Source organism: Acartia tonsa, chromosome 4, assembly GCF_053477335.1.
Source record: "Acartia tonsa isolate MP-2025a chromosome 4, ASM5347733v1, whole genome shotgun sequence".
NCBI classification, from domain to species: Eukaryota; Metazoa; Arthropoda; class Copepoda; order Calanoida; family Acartiidae; genus Acartia; species Acartia tonsa.
Window position 1 is genome coordinate 4248149 of NC_137263.1, and position 23234 is coordinate 4271382.

At 31.8% G+C, this 23234-nt stretch overlaps 1 protein-coding gene across 1 annotated transcript in view; it reads left to right on the top strand.

Annotated features, from left to right (window-relative positions):
- Window positions 1-21763, top strand: part of pot (zona pellucida domain protein papillote) — a 33660-nt gene extending 11897 nt beyond the window's left edge. Inside the window, exons 2-9 of the mRNA XM_080155761.1 lie at window positions 10058-10181; window positions 11613-11697; window positions 12619-12758; window positions 13197-14520; window positions 17825-17976; window positions 18875-18985; window positions 20438-20512; window positions 20958-21763. Of these exons, the coding sequence (XP_080011887.1) occupies window positions 10058-10181; window positions 11613-11697; window positions 12619-12758; window positions 13197-14520; window positions 17825-17976; window positions 18875-18985; window positions 20438-20512; window positions 20958-21015 (2069 nt within the window). The 3' untranslated portion in view covers window positions 21016-21763. The remainder of the gene's footprint in view (window positions 1-10057; window positions 10182-11612; window positions 11698-12618; window positions 12759-13196; window positions 14521-17824; window positions 17977-18874; window positions 18986-20437; window positions 20513-20957) is intronic.
- Window positions 21764-23234: the final 1471 nt, after the last annotated feature.

Here is a 23234-nt window from a genome sequence, read left to right on the forward strand (position 1 = left end):
AATTGTTATATTTCATTAATTTTACTTGTTAAAATGTTCTATCCATTTCAAACTTTTCATAATTATTTTATAAATTTTATCAGAAAGTCCACACATCCATTTAAAACATTTTATATTTATCAATTAAGTTCAAGTGTCCTTTGGTATGTTTGTTTAGGTGAAATTTTGGAAAGTTTAATATAAGGGGGGGGGGGGGCTGAGGTGCATTTCTGATATTCATTTTGGTAGACTGATTTTTAGATGATGCTCTTACTTGAAGTAGCCTAGCTAAAAGATGACTAATATCATTGGTCAACTGTCTATAATTAATACTACAATTAATCCTTCACAGCTTAGAATATACCTGCTTTTCAGAGACGTATAACATTGTCAGTGATAAAAGGGATAAAACAATGGATGATACATCAAAATACCCCTTCTAAATTCTATAATTATTGGTTAAAACGTTTGGACACTGCTGGTATATTAATTGACTAATCAAATTTAATAAAAGTACCCAAAGTGTAGAGCGAATAAATTAAAACTTTGGTATTATTGTAATATACAGTTCAATGTCTCCTCCCTCTCTTTTTGACCAGGGAGGGAGGGGACATAAGGCTTTAAATTACGCTGGCACCCAAAGTTATCTTCGGTTGACAACACTTACAGGTTTTTCTTATTAAATTTTGAATGTTTTTTTTTTACATTAGAAGAGTGCAAATTTTTCAACCAATAATTTTTTTCTACAGTAGGATTATCTTGTTTATCATCATTTGGGATATGAATAAATGTTTTGTCCATTGATTATCCCTTGAATTCCTGTTAAATCTTTAACGTTTTTTCATTCATTGGCACAACAACTTTAGGGACTTTTTTTACTCATTTTGAGTCTCCAAATGTTTTAACTACTAACTATAATTTACAGAAGGGGTAATTTTGTGCATTATCATTGGAGATGTATGTTAAGGCGGGTTGATTTTCCACTTTACACAATTTTTTTAGTAAAAGTCCCCAAAGTTGATAAATCCGCGAATGAGTAAACGTTATTAAAAAACTTTGGGGACCAGTGTAATAAATAGCTCATTGTTTCCTCTCTCTCTGGACAATGTAGTGATAAAACTTTGGGTACTTTCTTATTCCCTACTTTGACATTGGGCTGTTTATAACACTGGTACCTAAAGTTTTATGATAATGTTTTCTCATTCGTTGGTTTAATAACTTTTACAAAATTATGATTGGTTGATTTATTAAATTGAGTGTTCAAACGTTTCAACCACTAATTTTAATCTTCAGAAGGTGTAATTTTGTGTGCCATTGATATGTACATCCATTAATCTGCCATTGTCTTATCCCTTTGGATTCCTGAGTATCAATAGATATTGCTATTTTGTTCAGGGATCTAAAGGGATAAGGCAAGGGCCGATAAATTGTTGTTGTATATCCCCAATGATATTACACAAAATTAACCCATCTGTAGATTGAAATAAGTGGTTGAAACGTTTGAACACTCAACTTTATGAACCAATCAATAAAAATACAATAAATATCCCTAGAGCTGGCGAGACAAAGAACAAGGAAAGGTTATTATAAAACTTTGGGGAATAGTGTATTAAAATGCCCATGGTTTTTCCCTCCCTGTATTTTGTTTCTAATTAGCGGGTACACCCCTAAAAGCCTCTAATGGGGGGGGGGGGGGACGAATCAACTCCCCTTAATATTCAATTTTAGTTTTATAAAGAAAAGGTAAAAAACATCTTTTCAGGACCTATGAGAAGCTACGTCGTTAATTAGAACCATACTGGTTTAGCAGTTAGAGAAATCCCATTGTATTAACAGACAAACTGACACTTTCATATAGACATCCTGTTACTTTTATATAAGGAGAAACAAATATATGAATTGTTACATTCAATAGATAGATAGTAAAGTTTAAGTTATAAAAGGAAAAAAAATATATTAAAAAAACTATATTAAATTTAAATAGTTTGAGAAAATATTTTGTGTTGTATCTTTTTAAAAGCGAAGCTTTTCTATAATTCGGGTCGGTCCGTACGTCCGTCCGAGATAGATAGCTTTTATTCGTTAATTTAGGCATGTTAGAATTGTCCTATCGATTTCAAACTTTGCATGGTGATTCCTGTAGTAGTTAGGTACAATTTAGAAAGCGTAGCAACTCTATAATCATTACCAGAATGTCCGTACGTCCATTTTAAACATGTTGATTTTCTACTTTTTTAACATAAATTTTTATGTGATCTAATTATCCGTTTGATCTGATTTTTGGTAAATTGATTCCTGGGACAAAAAAGAACAATTTTATAAGCGAAGCAACTCTATAATCAAGTCCTAAAAATGTAAGTATGTCCATAAACATTATCCTGTATCAAGCAGTTTGGCAAAAAAATTACTTACACTTTTGCTTCGACTCTTATACTTTTATATTCTGATTATTCAGTTCTGACACTATACAAGTGTTAATGTCCGTTTGTCTTACCATTTCAGTGCTTCGCTTTTATGGATGTTGTCATCCTTGTTTCTTTTTATCTAGTATTTCCACCTTCCTTAATATTATAGATCATTCCATTTTTCTTTTTTAAAAGCGAAGCTTTTCTATAATTAGGGTCGGTCCGTACGTCAGTCCGTCCGTCCGTCCGTCCGAGATAGATAGCTTTTATTCGTTAATTCAGACATGTTAGAATTGTCCAATCGATTACTAACTTTGTATGATGATTCCTGTAGTATTTAGGTACGATTTAGAAAGCGTAGCAAATCTATAATCATTACCAGAATGTCCGTACGTCCTTTTTAAACATGTTGATTTTTTACTTTTTAACAACAAATTTTTATGTGTTTTAATTATTCTTTTGATCTGATTTTTTGTATAATGATTCCTGGGACAACAAAGAACAATGTAATAAGCGTAGCAACTGTATAATCAAGTCTTAAAAATGTAAGCAGTTTTTCAACAAATTTACTTACAATTTTGCTTTGATTCTTATACTTTTATATTCTGACTATTCAGTTCAGACACTATACAAGTTTTAATGTCCGTTTGTCCTACCGTTTCAGTGCTTCGCTTTTGTGGATGTTGTCATCCTTGTTTAGATATCCTTTTCGGTTAGTTTTTTTCTAGATAATCGTTTTTGTGGTTAAATTTTTGTGTTATAACAATCAAGTTATTTGCATAAACCACAGAGGGAGTGGACATTGGACTGGAAATTATACTGGTTCTATAATCTCTAATTTGTTGGCTTAAAATCTTTGAATATTATTTAAAAATATTGATTGGATGTTACATGCCAAACATACAGACTGAAAGTTTTAAAAATTTTCATTAAAAATTGTGTAAAAGTTAGAAGAACACTTTAGATTATAAGTACTTAGTCATTTTAAAAAAGGTTTTAGTAGGATTACAATCAATGTTACTTTGTCTTTCGTGCAAAAAAATTGGTGACAGCTAGGAGTAAAAAATTACAGTAAAGATATCTAATTAATAGTATTAAATTTTTCCTTATTTTTTGCATCAAAGGGGTAGTTGCAAGAATTGCATTTAAACTTGAATTTAGTGAACTGCATATTTTTTATGTTCAATAGTTTATCTAGAGGACATACATTTGTAATAACTTAAATTTTCTACCAGGTAGTTTTAAAAATATCAAGACTTGAAAATTATATATGGTAGATGGTATTTTTGTAACTTATGCTTGCCATCAAACTTTTTTAATGCACTTTATGCAACTATCCCTTTAGATATTATATGTTTTTATTTGTAATCATTTGTAATTAGTATACCTATTGTCAAAAATTAATATAACACAAAATTTTAGAATCACTTCAATGTCAGGTTGTTATTTTTTTTAGTCTGGTGTTGAGGTGGTTTTGAAAATCTTAAAACTACATCATAACTTATTTTTAAATTGTTGATGAACAGTTTTTGATGCAGTTACCACACAAACAAAGAAATGAGAAACCAAGAAAGAGACAATTTTCAATAGAATAACTTAATTAAAAGATTGTTACATAAGTACAAAATCGTTTATGATAGTTACTTCTGTTGACCCATTTGCACAACTAGAACAACCAGAATCTTTTGAAGAGTACCATCATTTAATTTTATAGTTTTATTTTAATTAAATATTTTTTAATTAAATATTTTTTGATTTTGTAAAATTTATTGCTATTAAAATCAAAATATCAGAATTATTATTTGTTTAAATAAAGAGTATGACTATTTGTCATTAAGAGTCAGATTAGAGTATGACTATTTTTCACTTGAATTCAGATTAGAGTATGACTGTTTGTCACTAAAAGGCAGTTTAGAGTATGACTGTTTGTCACTAAAAGTCAGTATGGAGTATGACTGTTTGTCACTGAGTATCACTGTTTGTCAGATTAGAGTATGACTGTTTGTCATCAAATGTCAGATTAGAGTATGACTGTTTGTCTTCAAATGTCAGATTAGAGTATGACTGTTTGTCATCAATTGTCAGATTAGAGTATGACTGTTTGTCATCATATGTCAGATTAGAGTATGACTAATTGTCTTCAAATGTCAGATTAGAGTATGACTGTTTGTCATCAATTGTCAGATTAGAGTATGACTGTTTGTCATCAAATGTCAGATTAGAGTATGACTGTTTGTCATCAATTGTCAGATTAGAGTATGACTGTTTGTCATCAAATGTCAGATTAGAGTATGACTGTTTGATATCAAATGTCAGATTAGAGTATGACTGTTTGTCATCAAATGTCAGATTAAAGAATGACTGTTTGTCTTCAAATGTCAGATTAGAGTATGACTGTTTGTCATCAAATGTCAGATTAGAATATGACTGTTTGTCATCAAATGTCAGATTAGAGTATGACTGTTTGTCATCAAATGTCAGATTAAAGTATGACTGTTTGTCACTAAAAGTCAGTTAGGAGTATGACCATTTGTTATCAAATGTCAGATTAGAGTATGACTGTTTGTCATCAAATGTCAGATTAGAGTATGACTGTTTGTCACTAAAAGTCAGTTAGGAGTATGACCATTTGTTATCAAATGTCAGATTAGAGTATGACTGTTTGTCATCAAATGTCAGATTAGAGTATGACTGTTTGTCATCAAATGTCAGATTAGAGTATGACTGTTTGTCATCAAATGTCAGATTAAAGTATGACTGTTTGTCTTCAAATGTCAGATTAGAGTATGACTGTTTGTCATCAATTGTCAGATTAGAGTATGACTGTTCGTCATCAAATGTCAGATTAGAGTATGACTGTTTGTCATCAAATGTCAGATTAGAGTATGACTGTTTGTCATCAAATGTCAGATTAAAGTATGACTGTTTGTCACTAAAAGTCAGTTAGGAGTATGACCATTTGTTATCAAATGTCAGATTAGAGTATGACTGTTTGTTATAAAATGTCAGATTACAGTATGACTGTTTGTCATCAAATGTCAGATTAGAGTATGACTGTTTGTCATCAAATGTCAGATTAGAGTATGACTGTTTGTCATCAAATGTCAGATTACAGTATGACTGTTTGTCATCAAATGTCAGATTACAGTATGACTGTTTGTCATCAATTGTCAGATTAGAGTATGACTGTTTGTCATTAAATGTCAGGTTAGAGTATGACTGTTTGTCATCAAATGTCAGATAAGGGATTAACTGGGCAAATTTTGAGGGTCAATTTAATCACAGATTACGATCTTAATCACCTGAACTTTGCTCACATTGAGTCAGATTCGTCAGATTATAATCTGAAATCCCCCCTGACAGATTAAAAATTTGGCGGCAAATCCTGAGTAATCTGAGTTTTAGTACCTTTTTGCGCAAAAACACAGGTTTTGTCAGATTACAATCTGACGAAATGTAATCAAATGTCAGAGTTGATTGATGAGGGGCGGGCAGATTAAAACCTGAGGAAAACCTGTCAAAACTCAGATTAGACAAGGTTTTGGCACTACTTGTCAGATTTAAAAACTACTAGGGAATCCAACACGTTCAATTTTGATTCAAACGGTTTTAATAGTTATTCATCGCATGGTATTATAAACAGCTTTCCGAGGATGACCCCTTGCTTTCGGCATCTCGGGGCCTAAAAAACTGGTTTTAATCAAATAATTGACATTTTTATATTCGTAAAAAACTGGATGTAATACGATGCCATACATGATTTTTCAGTATGGCTGAGAACAGATTCTAATCCACCGGATATTAATCGGTTTCGAAATATTTTTAATGTGTTTCATACCCCCCCCCCCTTGCAAAATCCTTTGCACGCTCCTACCTTTTATATGATTGTGAAGATCTGCATTGAAAATGAGAGAGAGGGGACAATGGGCTGTTTATTAAACTAGTCCCCAAAGTTTTACAATACTGTTTTCTTATTCGTTGACTTTACAACTTTGGGGACTTTAATGAATTTTTATTGGTTTGATCATTAAGTTGAGTGTTTAAACATTTAAAGCACTAATTTTAGTCTACTGAAGGGGTAATTTTGTGTTTTATCCTTAGGGATGTACATCAATTTTTCGGCCAATGTCTTCTCCCTTTAGCATTAAGGTGTTTTCAATTTATAGTAAAGAATTCCAATAATTGAAATCTTCTTTTTGATTGAAATTCCACACAAGATATTTATAAACTTCTTAGAATTTACTTATTTATATTTTAACGATTAGCGACTACGCCCCTAGAAGAAAGGGGACTGGGCCAGTAAGTTTTTAAAATCCGCAAGATTAGAATCAGTTCTAACCCATACTGAAAAACCATGTATAGCATCGTAGCATCGGGTCTAACAAAACTAGTTTTAATCCAACAACTTTTCATCTTAATATCCGTGGAATTCAGTCTATAACACGATGCGATAACTATTTAAAGACCAGACTTACACACTAAAGTTGTAGAAATTCTTGAAAATATCCGCATTAAATTGAAAACTTTTATGTGCACAATAATAACATAGTAAACAGAAGGGGGGCGTGCATGAGGAAGGTACATAGGAAGGAATATTGAACCATGATGTAAAGACGTTATAGAGTTGAGTATTTGGCTGATAAGAAATGTTGATTTAGCCAACAAGTTGTACATTTCATATGATGTAATTTTTAAAAGTTTCTGTACTAGATTTAAATTCAATTTAAGTTGTAAAGAGTTTACTATAATTTGGCAGGGATCTAAAGAGATAAGGCAATGCCCGATAAATTAATAAACAATGATGATACTCGAAATTACCTCTTCTGTAGATTAAAATTATTGGTTGAAATGTCTGAACACTCAACTTAATGAATCAACCAATCAAAATTCACTATTGTCTCCAAACGATATTATAAAACTTTGGGGACTAGTGTAATAAACAGCCCATTGTCTCCTCTCTCTCTGACAATTTGGGTAAGGAAGAATAGCAAACACCAAAAAAACATACACCCTTTTCTATCCTAATAAGATAAAGCTACCAAAGTCATAATTTAATACAAGAGAATGGGGGGGAAGATTCATTTAGCGTCCATTAACCAATCCCTGTATATCTGACATGAGTCTCTGAGCAATAAAATTAGGTTACAAGTTTATATTGAGCAAAGTCTGGGTTAAAATAGTTTATACTCAATTCATGAATGTTTTTAAAACCATGTGTATTGTGTAGACTTAATGGTAATTATGAAAAGTGGACATGGCAGCCAGTATGAATCGTCGGACCATGAAAGGAAAACGAAGTAGCGTGTTTTTTCGTATTTTCACAGTAGTTTTTCTATTATTCATAGAACCTGAGGGGGGGGCTTTAACCCTGCGGGGCAATCATTAACATTTACCTAACCTAACCTTTCCTAAAAAACCTATTAAAAGCTACTGTGAAAATACGACGAAACTCGTTACTTCGTTTTCTTTCCATGATCCGAATTGTCTAGGGTTAATTGAAAGATTGGATTAAGCGGGCAGGTTTAACCAACATTACCTTAAATTATAATTTGAATTTAATATTTTTATTTGTAGGGGAAGTGTTCACTTTTTAAGGGAATTTCTCTTGGAAATAATAAACATACTACCGGGAACTATAAGGAGCTTTTCTGAAAGGGATAGTAATTAATGTCGAGTTGTAGAGGTACAGAAATATAGACAAACAGACACATTTACTAACATATGAGGATAGTGACTTTATGTATACTGGTATTATGTTGATTATTGAAAGCAAAACATTTGAAAAGTTTGAATTAAAATTCAATTTTAAAAGAATTATTTTTCATTGCTAAAATCATGAAAATAAGAATTTGAAGATAAAAATCAAACATCTAGAATCCGTTGATAAAACAACACTTGATCTTAAGAGTGTTTTAATGGGGATTTTTAAACTTGTTTTACTTTCTAATTTGCCATATATGTAGCATTGAATTGCAATCAATTTTTGAAATCTTTATGGCTAGAATATACATAAATCATTGAAAATAAAGGTTTCGTGATTATTTAATTGAAATAATAAAAAGAAATGACAAACTAAAAGGCAATAGCAGAAATGTAATATAACATCTAACTAAAGTCAAAACAACTAATTTTGTCTTTAAATTAAATAAAAAGTTTACAAAAATTTAGTTAAAAACAATCTCTCTTTCGTTTCGTTGACAATATCTTTTTACTTTTTAACTAAGTACAAAATGAAGGTATAAATTTATTCCAGGTAGAGAGGGGGCAATGGGATATTTATTATTCTATTTCCCAAAGTTTTGCAGTAAAATTTTTTTATTTGTTGTCTTAACAACTTTTAGGATTTTTATTAAAGGGGTAGTTTCAAGAAATGCATTTGAACTTAATTTAGTGAACCGCGTATTTTTTCCTGGTTAATTTGTTAAACTACATTTATCTGGCATATATTTGAAAGAATTTCAATTTTTACCACGTAGTTTTTAAAAAATCAAGACTTGAAAATCGTCTTTGTAAATTGCATATATCACAAAAAGATGATTTCCAAGTCTTGTTATTTTCAAAACTACGTGATAGAAAATTGAAATTCTTTCAAATATATGCCATATAAATATAGTTTAACCCATTAACTAGCAAAAAATATGCGGTTCACTAAATAAAGTTCAAATTCATTTCGTGAAACTACCCCTTTTTAGTAGTTGTTTCATTAAGTTGAGTGTTTAAAAGTTTCAACCACTAATTTTAATCTACTTGCCTTAATTGTATAATATCTTTCCTCCTTTGAAAAGAAGAAAGTCATTGAGGGATTTAATCGCAGTGCAAGATTATTTATAAGAGCATTCAAAATAGGGAGTCAGAGAAAAAGTCAGGAAAATAGCCTAAAACCACCCTGGGACAATCACAAAGCTTTCCTAACAACTGCGACCAATTCTTTAGCTTCAAACAAAAATAGAATCTTGCATTACGAAAACAGATTAAGAAAATGCAATAAAGTAACAAAATTATCTAAATAAAAGAACTCAAACAAACACAAAAAAATTAAGTGAAACATTCCCTCTTTGATTAGAAATAGTTCTTAACAATATATCCATTAATTGTTCACTTGCTTATGTAAGGGTCCGTAGTAAAAGTAGAAGCTACAAAAAATGCATTGTAATAATATAGTTTGTAAATTATGATTGAAATGTTTGAACTGTTTAAAGTGCCTATAAAAAATGACGTCATACTGGCCTACCATTGCAATTGGTTAATTAAAATGTATACTGGACTGCCATTGGTAATTTAGTCTGTGTAGTGGCCTATCATAGGTCAGTTGTAATGCTTTGGCTTTTCTACATCTTTTTATGTCATTTTACGGTCTTATAGATCTTAAAAAGAAAAATCTTAATAAAATGTTATTTTTCTGGCGGACGCATAGGATTTTACTTTATTTATATTTTATACTTATTTTATACTTTACTAACGGCTGCGCTCCTATCATCCATGTGTTCTGTATTCGAAGGAGTAAGGATAATGGCGTAAAACAAAACTAAGATATAAAAATTAACTAGCCTAAAATCATCTAGGGACTATGAAGCTTTCATAAAATTGAGAACTCAAACGGTTCGGTACTTAACGAAATCTTAAGCTACCGACAAAATAAACTCACTATTTATAATTGTATTATTATTTTTTAGGTACCTTGAGTGATTTCATCATGTTGAACAGAACCCAGGCCTACCTCAACTGTTCTGCTGGATTTATGAATGTCGCCCTCACTTTTGAACAACCTTTCTACGGCATCATTTATGCAGAAGACGACAGGAAAACATTTTCTATCAAATTATTATCTTCTTGAAAAGACCAAAAAAGAAGCTTTTTATATTGCTATAAAAAATGACGTCATACTGGCCTACCATTGGTCATTTGTAGTGTATGACGTCATTTTTGATTGGCACTATTAGGAGCTTCAACAAAAAAGTGCAAATTGAAGATACAATATATGTCTTAAACCTTTTGTGAGTGTTGTAAAGTCATGCCGAAGGACGGATTGACTAATTATAGAGTAATTAAAGAATATCATTAGAGGGGGAAAGGGTTAGATAATTGTATATCCCCACTCTGTGGACACTGTGCCGACTTTCAATGGGGTCTTTGAATATCAGCCATTATCATCGTAAATATTAACTATAAACACAGCCAAGTAAAATTGCAATTTGCTAGCAGACGAAAAAGATCCCCAAGAACGGGGCCAGATAGTTGACTGAATTTTATATCTATACTTATTACAAAGTAGATGCACTTGTTTAAAGTATGTTGACCTTTCTGGTCTGTATATAAAAATATTTATGTATCTCTATATATAAAGGATTAAATATAAGTAAACCAATATGTTTCCATTAGGCAGGCACAATATTTGAAAAGAAAAAGGAAAAAAAATTGAGGGAAGGACTTTTTGGGGGGTGAATAATCGACTGCTCCTCCCCTCTCCCCATTTTAAATGGACCTAGGAAAGCAACCCTGTAAAGGAGAACCATATCGGTTAAGTGGTTAGCGAGATCTTTCGGTACAGAATCCAGATAGCCAGACAACCTGTTACTTTATTATAAGGATATATGTATACACGTAAAGAAAAAAATTGATTGCCAACATGTCTAAGCCTCTAATTTAATTTTTGGACGGCAATCAAAAATATAAAAGTTAAAGTACTGAACAGGTCTTGTTTATATACATTCTCTGCACGTAGAAAACAGAAAAAAAGTTTCTGCGCCTTAAACTGCCCCCGAGAAAAATAACTTTTTGTCCTAAATTCTATAGAAAAACAAAACAGTTTCTATAAATATTTTGGAAATACAATGTACATCATGACGTTTTTATTTTTCCAAGGTTTTTTTTAGATAAATATTTTTATTAGTAGCGAAGCTTCTTTATATTTCACTTTGTCTGTCCGTCAGTCAGTCCATAACGCTATAGGGAAACTGTGATTCCTATGACATATACGCATCTAATATTTACATTGTTTTGTCCGTCTGTCTGTTGGTCATGCTTCAAAAGATGTAAACGTTATTTTTTAAAAGTTTCGTGATTTTCATGGAGTTTTTGCATATTTTCTCTATTTTTTCATTGTTAGGAGAACTGAAAAACTGTTCTAAAACTTTCTTTGTCTGTTATCCATTCCATGAATTTTTTGTGCTTCGCTACTTATGGATGTTGTCGTCCTTGTTATTTGATAAATAATGTTTTTTTTGTGCCCAGAAATTCTGCTTGTCGTGTAGAAGGAGAGGGAAAGGATAAGATTGAGATAGATGTTCCTTTGAAGGGTTGTGGAACTCAACAGGTAAATTCGGGTCATCTCAGAAAACGCCTATCTCAAAAAATGCCCATCTCAGAAAACGCCTATCTCAAAAAATGCCCATCTCAGAAAACGCCTATCCCAAAAAACGCATTTTTCATAAAATGCCCACTGCATTTTTTTTAAAAAAGCCTAATTTATAACTAGTATTCAAAAGAATAATAAAGTACTTTTTGAGATAGACGTTTTCTGAGATAGGATTTTTTTGAGTATAGCCGTAAATTCAGTATTACACATTTTCTTAAAGTCAAAGTGGAACTAATATACTACAAATTTAGAAATTAGAGTAAAACAATAGAGGAAGAAGGGGTTAAATAACTGTATGTCCCCACCCCGTGAACCCTGTGCCGACTTTCAATTGGGTCTTTTAATATCAGCTAATAGCATCGGGAATATTAGCACAGCCAAAACAATTTGCTAGCAGACGAAAAAGGTTCCAAACACTGGACCCAGATAGTTGTCTGGGTTACATATTGGTTATATTATTTAGAATCTACAATATAGCTGTCATTAAAACTACATACTTATGTTGACATTACAATGACACTGTATTTTAAAAGGGGTTGGTAGATTGTCTATTCCAAAAAATATAAGTGAGCCCATATTCAATCAGCCATAAAATTTAGAAAAAAACGAACAAATAAACATAATTTCCAGAATGGCTTCGAAACCTATTAATATCCGCTGGATTAGAACCAGTTCAAAGCCACAATTAAAAATAATTTATCATATCGTATTATATCCAGTTTTCTACGAATATAAAAATTAACAATCATAATATTAATACCAGTTTTGTTATCCCGGGCCATCAGCTAACAAAACTGGTTTTGATCTCATAATTGTACATTATTACATCCGCGGAAAGCTGTTTATAATACGATGCTAACTTATATTATACGTTTTTAGGGTCCTGTGCGAGTGTTCCAGAATGATATATTTGTCCGGTTCCATCGTGATCTAGAGATAGATGGAGATGAGAAGATAACTATAATTTGTAGATATCCCAAGCCAAATGTTCAGGTCCCCCTCACTCCACTCCCTGTTGTGTAAGTTGTTCTTGTTTTTTTTTGGCAGATTTAAAAAAAAAACTTTTTGATATTTCGCACATAATTATAAATAAAAAAAATAACGTATTAAAAACAAATAACCAATGATAGGCCAGTATACATTTAACCATAGGTCAATTACAATGTATACTGGCCTATCATTGTTCATTTGTAGTGTATGAAGTAATCTTTTATTAGGCACTATAAGCTGCTTCCATAAAAATTTTATCAAATCAAAACACATTTTCTTTAAAGCAGCTTATAGTGTCTCAAAAACAAGTTTACGGCATCACTATAGAAGTTAATATGACGTCAATTGGCATAGTTCGGCCAAACATTGTAACATTTGTCCACTTTTTTTAGAGGCACAGTAAGCTGCTACATTTTCTTTTTTTCTTTCTTTATTTTAAAGTTTGTGCTTTATATTTAAATTTGTAGGTTGCCCGACACACCTTTGGTTGCAGATCATCCCATTAGAGAATTTGAAATCCTGCTTATTATCTGCGCCATTGTTTTTCTCGCACTTCTCCTTCTTGGTATCGGCTGCTCCTACTATTGTCTCAAGAAGAGAAACATCAGAGTTATCCGTCGTCGGCCGTTGTCCACCATCGGATCCGAGGTTACTCGCGTGTCCGATCCTCCGTCCATGTTTGCTGGTCTCAAGATTCCTCGGGCCCATGCCATGGATACATCTGGCAGCGAGGAGATGACTGAGTCTGTGCACACAGATTATGGCAGTGATGTCACAAGTATTGCCACTGTTGAGGAGTTCCAGTCCGCGTACTCTGATCTTGCCGGAGAGTTGGACGAGTCTATTGTGTATCCAGACGTGATTGAATCACCGGCACCAGCATTTGACATTAAGATGCGTATGAAGAAGTACGCCAAGTCGCTGACCCCAATATCCTCCCGTGCCAGTTCTGTTACTGAGGAGATGTTGGCCGCCCAGGAGCAGTATCTGACCACCATCCTGGAGAGAACCGAGACAAACACCATGGAGACACTGGAGCGCATTAGGAAGAGCAAGGCTGATGTTGGTCCCCCTCCTGTGCACGCCCGCCTGCGTGTCCAACACCGTGCCCCCAGTGTAACTGGTTCCGACTCAGACACTTCCCAATACACCCATGACCAGCTGGGCGCTACTGATGTTGAACTGACCGAAGACGAACTTGCCCCCGTCATGATTGACCGCCCAATCCGCCATGCCCTTACCGCCCAATCTGATACACTAAAATCTGCCAAACTTGTAGAAAATGTTCAGATCAAGGAGAGTGAGTACATCACCCGTCAGGAAGAACTGATCAGACAACGTGCCGCCAACATACAAAAGACCCAGACCGGTTTTGACGTGACCGTGAGGACCACCGACGGCCGCGGCGGGCAGATCTACAGCGACGACGACACCGCCTCAATGTCTGAGTACACCACTCAGGACCCCATTGAGCCCGTACTGATCAAGCGTGGAGCTGAGTACACCCGGGAGGACATGTTCTCCGGCCAGGACATCACAACCCACACTGCCTACATGCGCAACACTGCCACAGACGCCAGACACACGTCCAAGTTTGATGTTCTGATCCGCGTGCTAGATGGCGCGCCGCTCGGCGGCTCCGCCAGCGCCTCGGACAAGGATGACCTGACCAGCGTGTTCAGCGAGGATGACCGCCAGAGATGGAGGGATATTGTGACGTATGACACAGAGTTTAGAACAATGATTGAATCAGCAAGGTCAACAGAAGAGGTCACTCATGCTCTCTCACAGGTAGAGTGGCGTTATCCTCTTAACAATTTTATTTTAATTTTTTTTTCAAAACTGTACTACCCTCAGCTTTGGGGACTTAATTGAATTTTCATTAAAATGAATGTTCAAACGTTTTAAACAATTATTGTAATCTATAGAAGCGGTAATTTTATGTATCATCATTGGGGATGTACATCAATTTATCGGCAATTGTCTAATCCCTTTATAATCCTGCTTTTATTATCTCTTTTCAATTAGAAAATTTAGAAACATTCATTCCAGAAAATGCAAATTTTAAGCTGCAAACCTAAATATCCTGTAAATTGAATATTCGATATTCATTCTCCAACTTAAAGTACGATAAAAGCAATAAAACATTTTTTTTTACTTTGTAAACCTTGAAACCAGGAATAGAAAGGATTAAGTTTTGTACATTTTTTATAATTTTGGAAGTGCTTTTAAAGAAGCTCTTTATAGAAAAATTACGTCATAAATACACAGACTAGGTTAATTAATAGCAGGCCAGCATACATTTTAATTGACCAATATGGTAGGCCAGTATGACGTCATTTTTTATAGACACTAAAAAGCTTAGCTTTTAAATTAAAAAACAAAAACTAAAGCTTTTTAATTTTACCTATTGGGAAAATTGGCATTTTTTTCTGTATGCCCTTTCTCTTAAATCCACCTTGACCCATTTTCTGTGTGTATCTTGGCATTGAAGTAGGAAATTGAAATCTTGGAATTTCAAGGATTAGGCAAGGTGGGCAGGGATCTAAAGGTATAAGACAATGGACGATAAATTGATGTACATCCCAAATGATTTGATTATTCATTTAAAGGTGCTTTGCTTAACAAAGTTTAAATGTAAAAAAAAATTAAAAATAAGTTTTAGAAAGACCTTACATTCTTATTTCCAAATATGCATGGCATTACAGACAATTAGACCAAGAAGATACAAACTCAGTAAGGGAGGGGACATTGGGCTGATTAGTAGACAAGTCCCCAAAGTTTTATAGTTTTCTTATTCGTTGGATAAACAACTTTCATTGAGTTTTGATTAATATGATTGTCAGAACGTTTCAACCATTAATTGTTATCTCTAAAAGGGATAATTTTGTGTATCATCATTTGGATGTGCTTCAATTTTTCATCTATTGTTCTATCCTTTTAAACCCTGACATTTCTCAAAAATGTCTTCCCTGGGGTAAATTAGGTTTAGAAAAGCAAGTGTTCACAAAACTTAAAAATTGGTATATTATATCATTTCTTTTCAAGAATATTCTTTCTAGAAATATGTGATATTATTTTGAAATAAAATCTATATCAAGCTAATAAAAGTTTTTCAAAAGTTGATTCTGAAAGTTTTAATCCTAGTATACTTAAGTTTTCTTGTGAAAAACACAATCCAATATTTAAGAATTGTTTTTCATCCAATTATATTTCAAATGGTTTTCCTAAATTTTTGATGGGCTGACCTGTTTGCAATAAAATAATGATCATTTGCAAATATTTCAGTTTTTTTTAATGGGGTTCTATAAATTCCAGTAGATAGCATTTAAAAATGTATAGTTTAAAAGTTTTAATACAAGTATAACTAAAAACAAATAACAAAATCCACAAAAGCGAAGCTTTAAAATGGTAGAACAAACAAACATTAAAACTTGTAGAGTGACAGAACTGAAGCCATAATTCTAAACAAAATTGTATAGAAATTAGTTGCGAAATTTCTGTTTAGGGACATACTTACATTTTAGAACTTGTTTATAGATATGGTTCGCTTATAACTTTGTACCTTGCTGTATTAGGGATCAGTATTTAAAAAATCAGAGGTCTAGGTTAAATAGCAGCTGAGTAAATCCCATTTTCTCCATCAAACATACAAACGGACTGACAGACAGACAAATTAAGCTACAGACTACATTCTCTACTAGAAAGAATAAAGTCAAATCTGCTGAAATATTTTTTGACCAAAAAAAATGATTTTTAAAAATGAATATTCCGATTTTAGTAACACATTAAAATGGCTTAATTTTGCATACAATTTCACTTGTTTTTAGCCCAGTGTGCAGGGGAATTCTAGACAGAGAGAGAGAGGGGACAATGGGCTATTTTTTTCATTATTACCCAAAGTTTTAAAATAGCGTTTTCTCATTTGTTAGCTTAACAACTTCGGGGACTTCAGTGAATTCGGATTGGTTGAATCAATAAGTTGAGTGTACAAACGTTTTAACCATTAATTGTAATCTACATAAGGGGTAATTTTATGTATCATCATTAGGGATGTACATCAATTTACCGCGCCATTGTCTTATCCCTTTAGATTCCTGGATTCTAGAGCATATTAGGAATGCATGAGAATTAGAATTATAACAATTAATTACACCTCTGTCCTATATAATCTTATAGGATTAAAACCTTAATAATTGCCAAGGCATTATAAATTTACGGTAGTATAATAGTTTAATAAACTTAATTATATCAAGACAACAATGTTTGTAATGCGCGAAGCGCGTTAAAATTCTTTCACATTTTTTATAGTTAAAATCAGTTTAAGGAGTCAGGGTTTTAAAGGGATAAGATAATAGTCGATAAATTTGTGTACATTTTCAATGATTGTACACAAAATTACCCCTTGTGTATAAGGGGTTGAAACATTTGAACACTCAACTTAATGAACAAAACAATCAAAATTCAATAATAGACCTCAAAGTTTTTGAGACTACGAATAAAAAACGTTACATAGAATATTGGAGACTAGTGTAATAAACAGCCCATAGCCCCCTATACCTCCATGATTTGACGCAGTATTCTACAAGGAAAAGTTGTAATTATATGTATTTATTACAATGTGGTGCATAAAAGAATATATTGCCAATTAAAAGATGGAAATTTTTGAAATATTCCCATGGGATGGTTTTAACGAGTTCTTGGATAATAAGATCTATTTTGCAGATTAAGTTTTGTTATTTATATTTATGATGACTATACATAATTATTCCTTATTTTTCCTTAATCTGTTGTGCCAGTGAAAATAAAAAGATATCAATATATTATCTATGTTTTATGATAATCCTCTTATATAAAGTAGCAAGTTTTTTGTCTGTTTCTTAAGATTTCGATAACTACTGAACCGATTGAGAATTATGGAAGCTTTTTACAGGACTTTAAATTCTTATATCTAAGTTTGGTTTAAGTCTATGTTCCTTCTTTTCTTACTCATTGGAATAGCGCAGCCGCTAGTTACCAACAAACAAATGAAGATTAACAAATATACATATGTATTTCTGGTAAACAAAACCTTAATATTTGTTTTTAAATTTAGATTCGTTATGTGAGCAAATATGAGAAGATCTTCAAGCCTCACCAATGGGACGTGATTGTCCGTGTGCTGCAGGCTCCATCTGTATCTGCCAAGTCGGTCAGCTCCAAGTCCACCAGGTCCACCAGCAAATCTGCTACAGAGTATGATCTAAGGTAAAAAAAACATCATAACTTATGATTTATAGCAGTTAGTTGGCCTTTTGGATGTAGAATATACATGGATATTATGACAGGGGGAAAATTGTTGTCAATTTAGCTTGCTAACATGGATCTTTTTTATTGGTCAGTTCGTTCATCTAGTAGGATGAGAGGAAAGATGTTAAAGGGGGTATATATATTTTAGCGCCTGCTGAGTGTTTCACTATATTAGAGAACATGAAAATCTGGTGTAAGATCCAAGTAATAATATATCCACTTTTGTAAACGATTAATAAATATTTTATTCATTGCTAAACTCATTAAAACTACTTTTGGCTATTCTATAAATGTCGTCATACTTGTTTTAATTTGTAGATCCATGACAGAGACAACTGTAGACTTTATATCATATAAATGTCGTCATACTTATTTTAATTTGTAGATCCATGACAGAGACAACTGTAGATTTTATATTATATAAATGTCGTCATACTTGTTTTAATTTTTAGATCCATGACAGAGACAACTGTAGATTTTATATTATATAAATGTCGTCATACTTGTTTTAATTTGTAGATCCATGACAGAGACAACTGTAGATTTTATATTATATAAATGTCGTTATACTTGTTTTTATTTGTAGATCCATGACAGAGACAACTGTAGATTTTATGTCATACAAATGTTGTCATACTTGTTTTAATTTGTAGATCCATGACGGAAATAACTGTAGATTTTATATTATACAAATGTTGTCATACTTGTTTTTATTTTGTAGATCCATGACAGAGACAATTGTAGATATTGTATTCTATAAATGTCGTCATGCTTGTTTTTATTTTGTAGATCCATAACAGAGACAACTGTAGATTTTATATTATATAAATGTCGTCATACTTGTTTTTATTTGTAGATCCATGACAGAGACAACTGTAGACTTCGGGGCCATGAGATCTGATTTTGAGAGCGGATCCTCCGTGTCTGGCAGAAGTGGTAGAATCAGCCAGTATACCTCAGGAGCAAGGTAATGTGAAACTTTTTATAGTAAAAAATGATATCATACTGGCCTATTATTGGTCAATTAAAATGGTTTGCCATTGATAATTAGGTCTGTGTATCGGCTTATCATTGGTCATTTGCATTGTACGACGTATTTTTTTTCTAGGCACTATAAACACTAGCTTCAGGTAAAGTAGTAACCTACATACAGTCAAAACTGACTTCATTTACATATTTAAATTCCTCTTAAATGCGTGTTTTCAAAAATTATAAGAATAAAACAGACTCTTAAAAAGTCTAGATTTGAAAAATAAATGAATGAGCAGGTGATATCTGCAGAATTAGGATAGATAACGCGCAACAAGTCGACTAACAAACAAAGTTCCAATTCTAAGATGTTTTTCTTTTTTTTAATACCTAGTATTTTGAATCAAAATTGTGTGAAAGAAGGTGTATCAACTTTTTTTTTATAGCTAGCCGGTTCTTTTAGTAAGTAGTAGATGTAAAATTTTTCATAGAATTCAGATATGCAATCGTTTTTTTTGTAGACCTCTTATTTTTTAAGTAATTTAAGTTTTTTAAAAAAAATAATTAAGTCGGTTTTAAGGTACTAAAACGCAACAAAATAAAAGAAGAAAATGGCCAGTAAGAACAAAAATAGTAAGATCTTTAATTTGACACCTTACTTTTAAAATTCTGTTGAGTAATTATTGAAAAAATCAATTTTTTTAACCTCGGTTTAATAAAAACTTTAGACCTAAATATTTTCTCAAACAGACATAAAAAACATGGGTTCATATATACCTTTAGAATCAGAAAAATATTACGAATCAATTGTAAGCAAAATTGAAAAAAAGTAAAAAAATAAAAAATTAAACAAATGGCCAATTGTATTTTTTGTTCAGGCAACACTATTGTCTTCCCTTTTTTACCCCCTCTTTACCCCCTTCCCATTTGTATACTCAATTCAAGAATTAAGACGTTGCCTGTACAATATAATATGATATTTTCATATAATTCCTTTTATTGTAGTTTATATACTATATTGTAAACTTTTTTTTTCAATTTTGCTTACAATGAATTCGTAATATTTTTCTGATTCTAAAGGTATATATGAACTCATATTTTTTTATCTGTGAAATAATAAAATTAAGTTCAAAGTTTTTATTCTCGTGGGTTTAAAAAAATCGATTTTTTCAATAATTACCTGACAGAATTGAAAAAGTAAGGTGTCAAATTAAAGATCTTACTATTTTTGTTCATAATGGCCATTTTCTTTCTTTTTTTTGTTGCATTTTAGTACCTTAAAATCGACTTGATTTTTTTTTTTAAAACTTAAATTACTTAAAAAATAAGAGGTCTACAAAAAAAACCGATTGCATATCTGAATTCTATGAAAAATTTTACATCTACTACTTACTAAAAGAACCGGCTAGCTATAAAAAAAAAAGTTGATACACCTTCTTTATCATTACAGGTCAGCAGCAGATAGATCAGAAACCGAGTTTACAGAATACCAGAGCTACATGTACGCTGAGTCCCATGCTGCCAGGTACGACCGTCCGTCCGTAACGATTAGCTATTTTCGTTAATTTAGCCATGTTAGAATTGTTGATAGCGTAGCCATTCTATAATCGTTACCAGAATGTCAATTTTAAACATTTTTATTTTTAATCTTTTTGTTTACAATACATTTTTATATGATAAAATTATCCGATTGATCTGATTTTTCAAATTCTGATTCCTAGGACAACAAAGTATAATGCTACAAGTGAAGCATTTCTAAAATCAAGTCCTAAACAATTAACCTGTATTTAAGCAGTTATTCACAAAATTTACATTCAATTTTGTTTTGATTTTGATACATTTATATTCTACTTATTCAGCTCTGACATTCTACTAATGTGCTAATGTTCGTTTGTCCTACCATTTTAGAGCTTCGATTGTATGGATGTTGTCATCCTTGTTACCAATGTTAATCATTTCTTTTGTTTTAGATCTGAGAGTAGGCCTTCCCTTCGCGGTCAGTTCACTTCTGATGCTGAAGAATTCTAGATTAATTTACACAACACTAACTTAGTCACGTGATTAAATGTCGTCTTACTCAATTTATCAACCAATTTTTGTATTTTTATACATTTTTAGCATAAATAAAAGTTCAATCAATAAACCAAAACAAAAACGATTAACTGCCATATTTTATATTGATTGATACATATTTTTTTTTAAATTTTAGCGACTTTTAACACAAAAATCTGTGATTTGCTACCATCTGTACTACTTTACTATTATATTAATTACTTCATAATTACATAGTTTTGGTTGTAAAAAAAATTTTAGAATAATTTATTTTATCAAAAAAATGAATACTTTTATTATCATCATAACTATGTGATTCATATCATTGTATTATACAGTTTTTATTATTTTATTACTAATTATACTAATTTCAGAAATTATGTAAAAAAATATTTTTTTTAAAGATTCTTGATTGAATTTTAAGCCCTGTGAAGCAGCTATAATGTTTTTTACAATAAAGAAAATAAAAATTTTTTATTAATTTTTAATTTCGTGTTATTTTTAAAGAAGATATTTAAAAAGGCAAACAAACTTTTAAAATTATGATATTCATGCAGTTTTTAAAAAGTAAATAGCAAAAAAAGTTCATTAAAAAGTATAAGTAAATATTACTAATGAATTGTTAACTCTACACCTTTTAACTAACTCATTTTCTTTATATCAAATATTAATTTGATTATTATTATACATATGTTAATAACTAATAAATGTTTATAGTGTTCAATCAATTTTAATTCACTAGCGACTTCGCTTATACCTTCCAGGGAATTATTACCAAATGATGTTTTTCTTCTCTGAAGATTTTTAAAGCGCAGCTTTTCTATAATTGGGGTCAGTCCGTCCGTAAGTCTAGAATGGATAGTTTTTTTAGTTAATTTAGGCATGTTAAAATTGTCCTATCGATTTCAAACTTTGCATGGTGATTCCTGTAGTAGTTGGGCACGATTTAGAAAGTGTAGCATCTCTATAATCTATACCAGAATGTCCGTTTGTATCTTTTAAACATGTTGCTTTTTAACTCATTCCTAACAAAGTAAAATGTTATAATAAAGCCCTAAAAATGTCCATAACATTATCCTGTATTTTGGCAGTTTTGCAACAAATTAACTTTCAATTTTGTTTCGACTTTTATACATTTATATTCTGATTATTCAGTTTTGACACTCTACAAGTGTTAATGTTCGTTTGTCCTACCGTTTCAGACTCAGAGCTTCGCGTTCATGGATGTTGTCAAGCTTGATTGAGTGGGATTCCTAGGCCATTTCTTTTCAGTGGTCGGCCTTCTGTCTGGAAATTAACATAAAACATATTTAGATCATATTTAGGTCAAAGATAACATAAAGTTTGGGTCTGGATTATAATTGCAATTAATTTTATGTGCTTAGAATATTGATAAGGTTTATACTACGAGGGGTGTGGAGAAACTAAATGTCCTAAAAACATCACAAGACCTAAATATAAACATGGATGACAACATCCATAAAAGCGAAGCTCTAAAATGATAGGACAAACGGACATAAACACTTGTATAGTGTCAGAACTGGATAATCAGAATATAAATGTCGAAGCAAAATTGTAAGTAAATTTGTTGAAAAACTGATTGATACAGGATAATGTTTATGGACATACTTACAATTTTGGGGAACCTAGTAATAGTGTCTAACTTTTTGTCTTTGTGACGTAACAAAAATCGAAGGATGAGAGGGGAGGTGGGAAAGGAAACCCCTAAAAAAGAGATGGATTTTTGTTACGTCACAAAGATAAAAAAATTAGACACTATTACTAGGTTCATTTTGGGACTTGATTATAGTGTTGCTTCGCTTATAATATTGTACTTTTTTGTCCCAGGACTCATTTTACCAAAAATTAGATCAATCGGATAATTAAATCACATAAAAATTTGTTGTTAAAAGGGGAAAAATCAACATGTTTAAAATGAACGTACGGACATTCTGGTATTAATTATAGAGTTGCTACGATTTATAAATCGTACCTTACTACTACAGAAATCACCATGCAAAGTTTTAAATCGATAGGACAATGCTAACATGCCTAAATTAACGAAAAAAGCTATGCTTTCCGTACGGACCGACCGACCCTAATTATAGAAAAGCTTCGCTTTTAAGTATCCCAAGATCTAAGTGAAAGATCCCTAAAATGGAAAACTCAATCGTTTCAGTGGCCATCGAAACCTT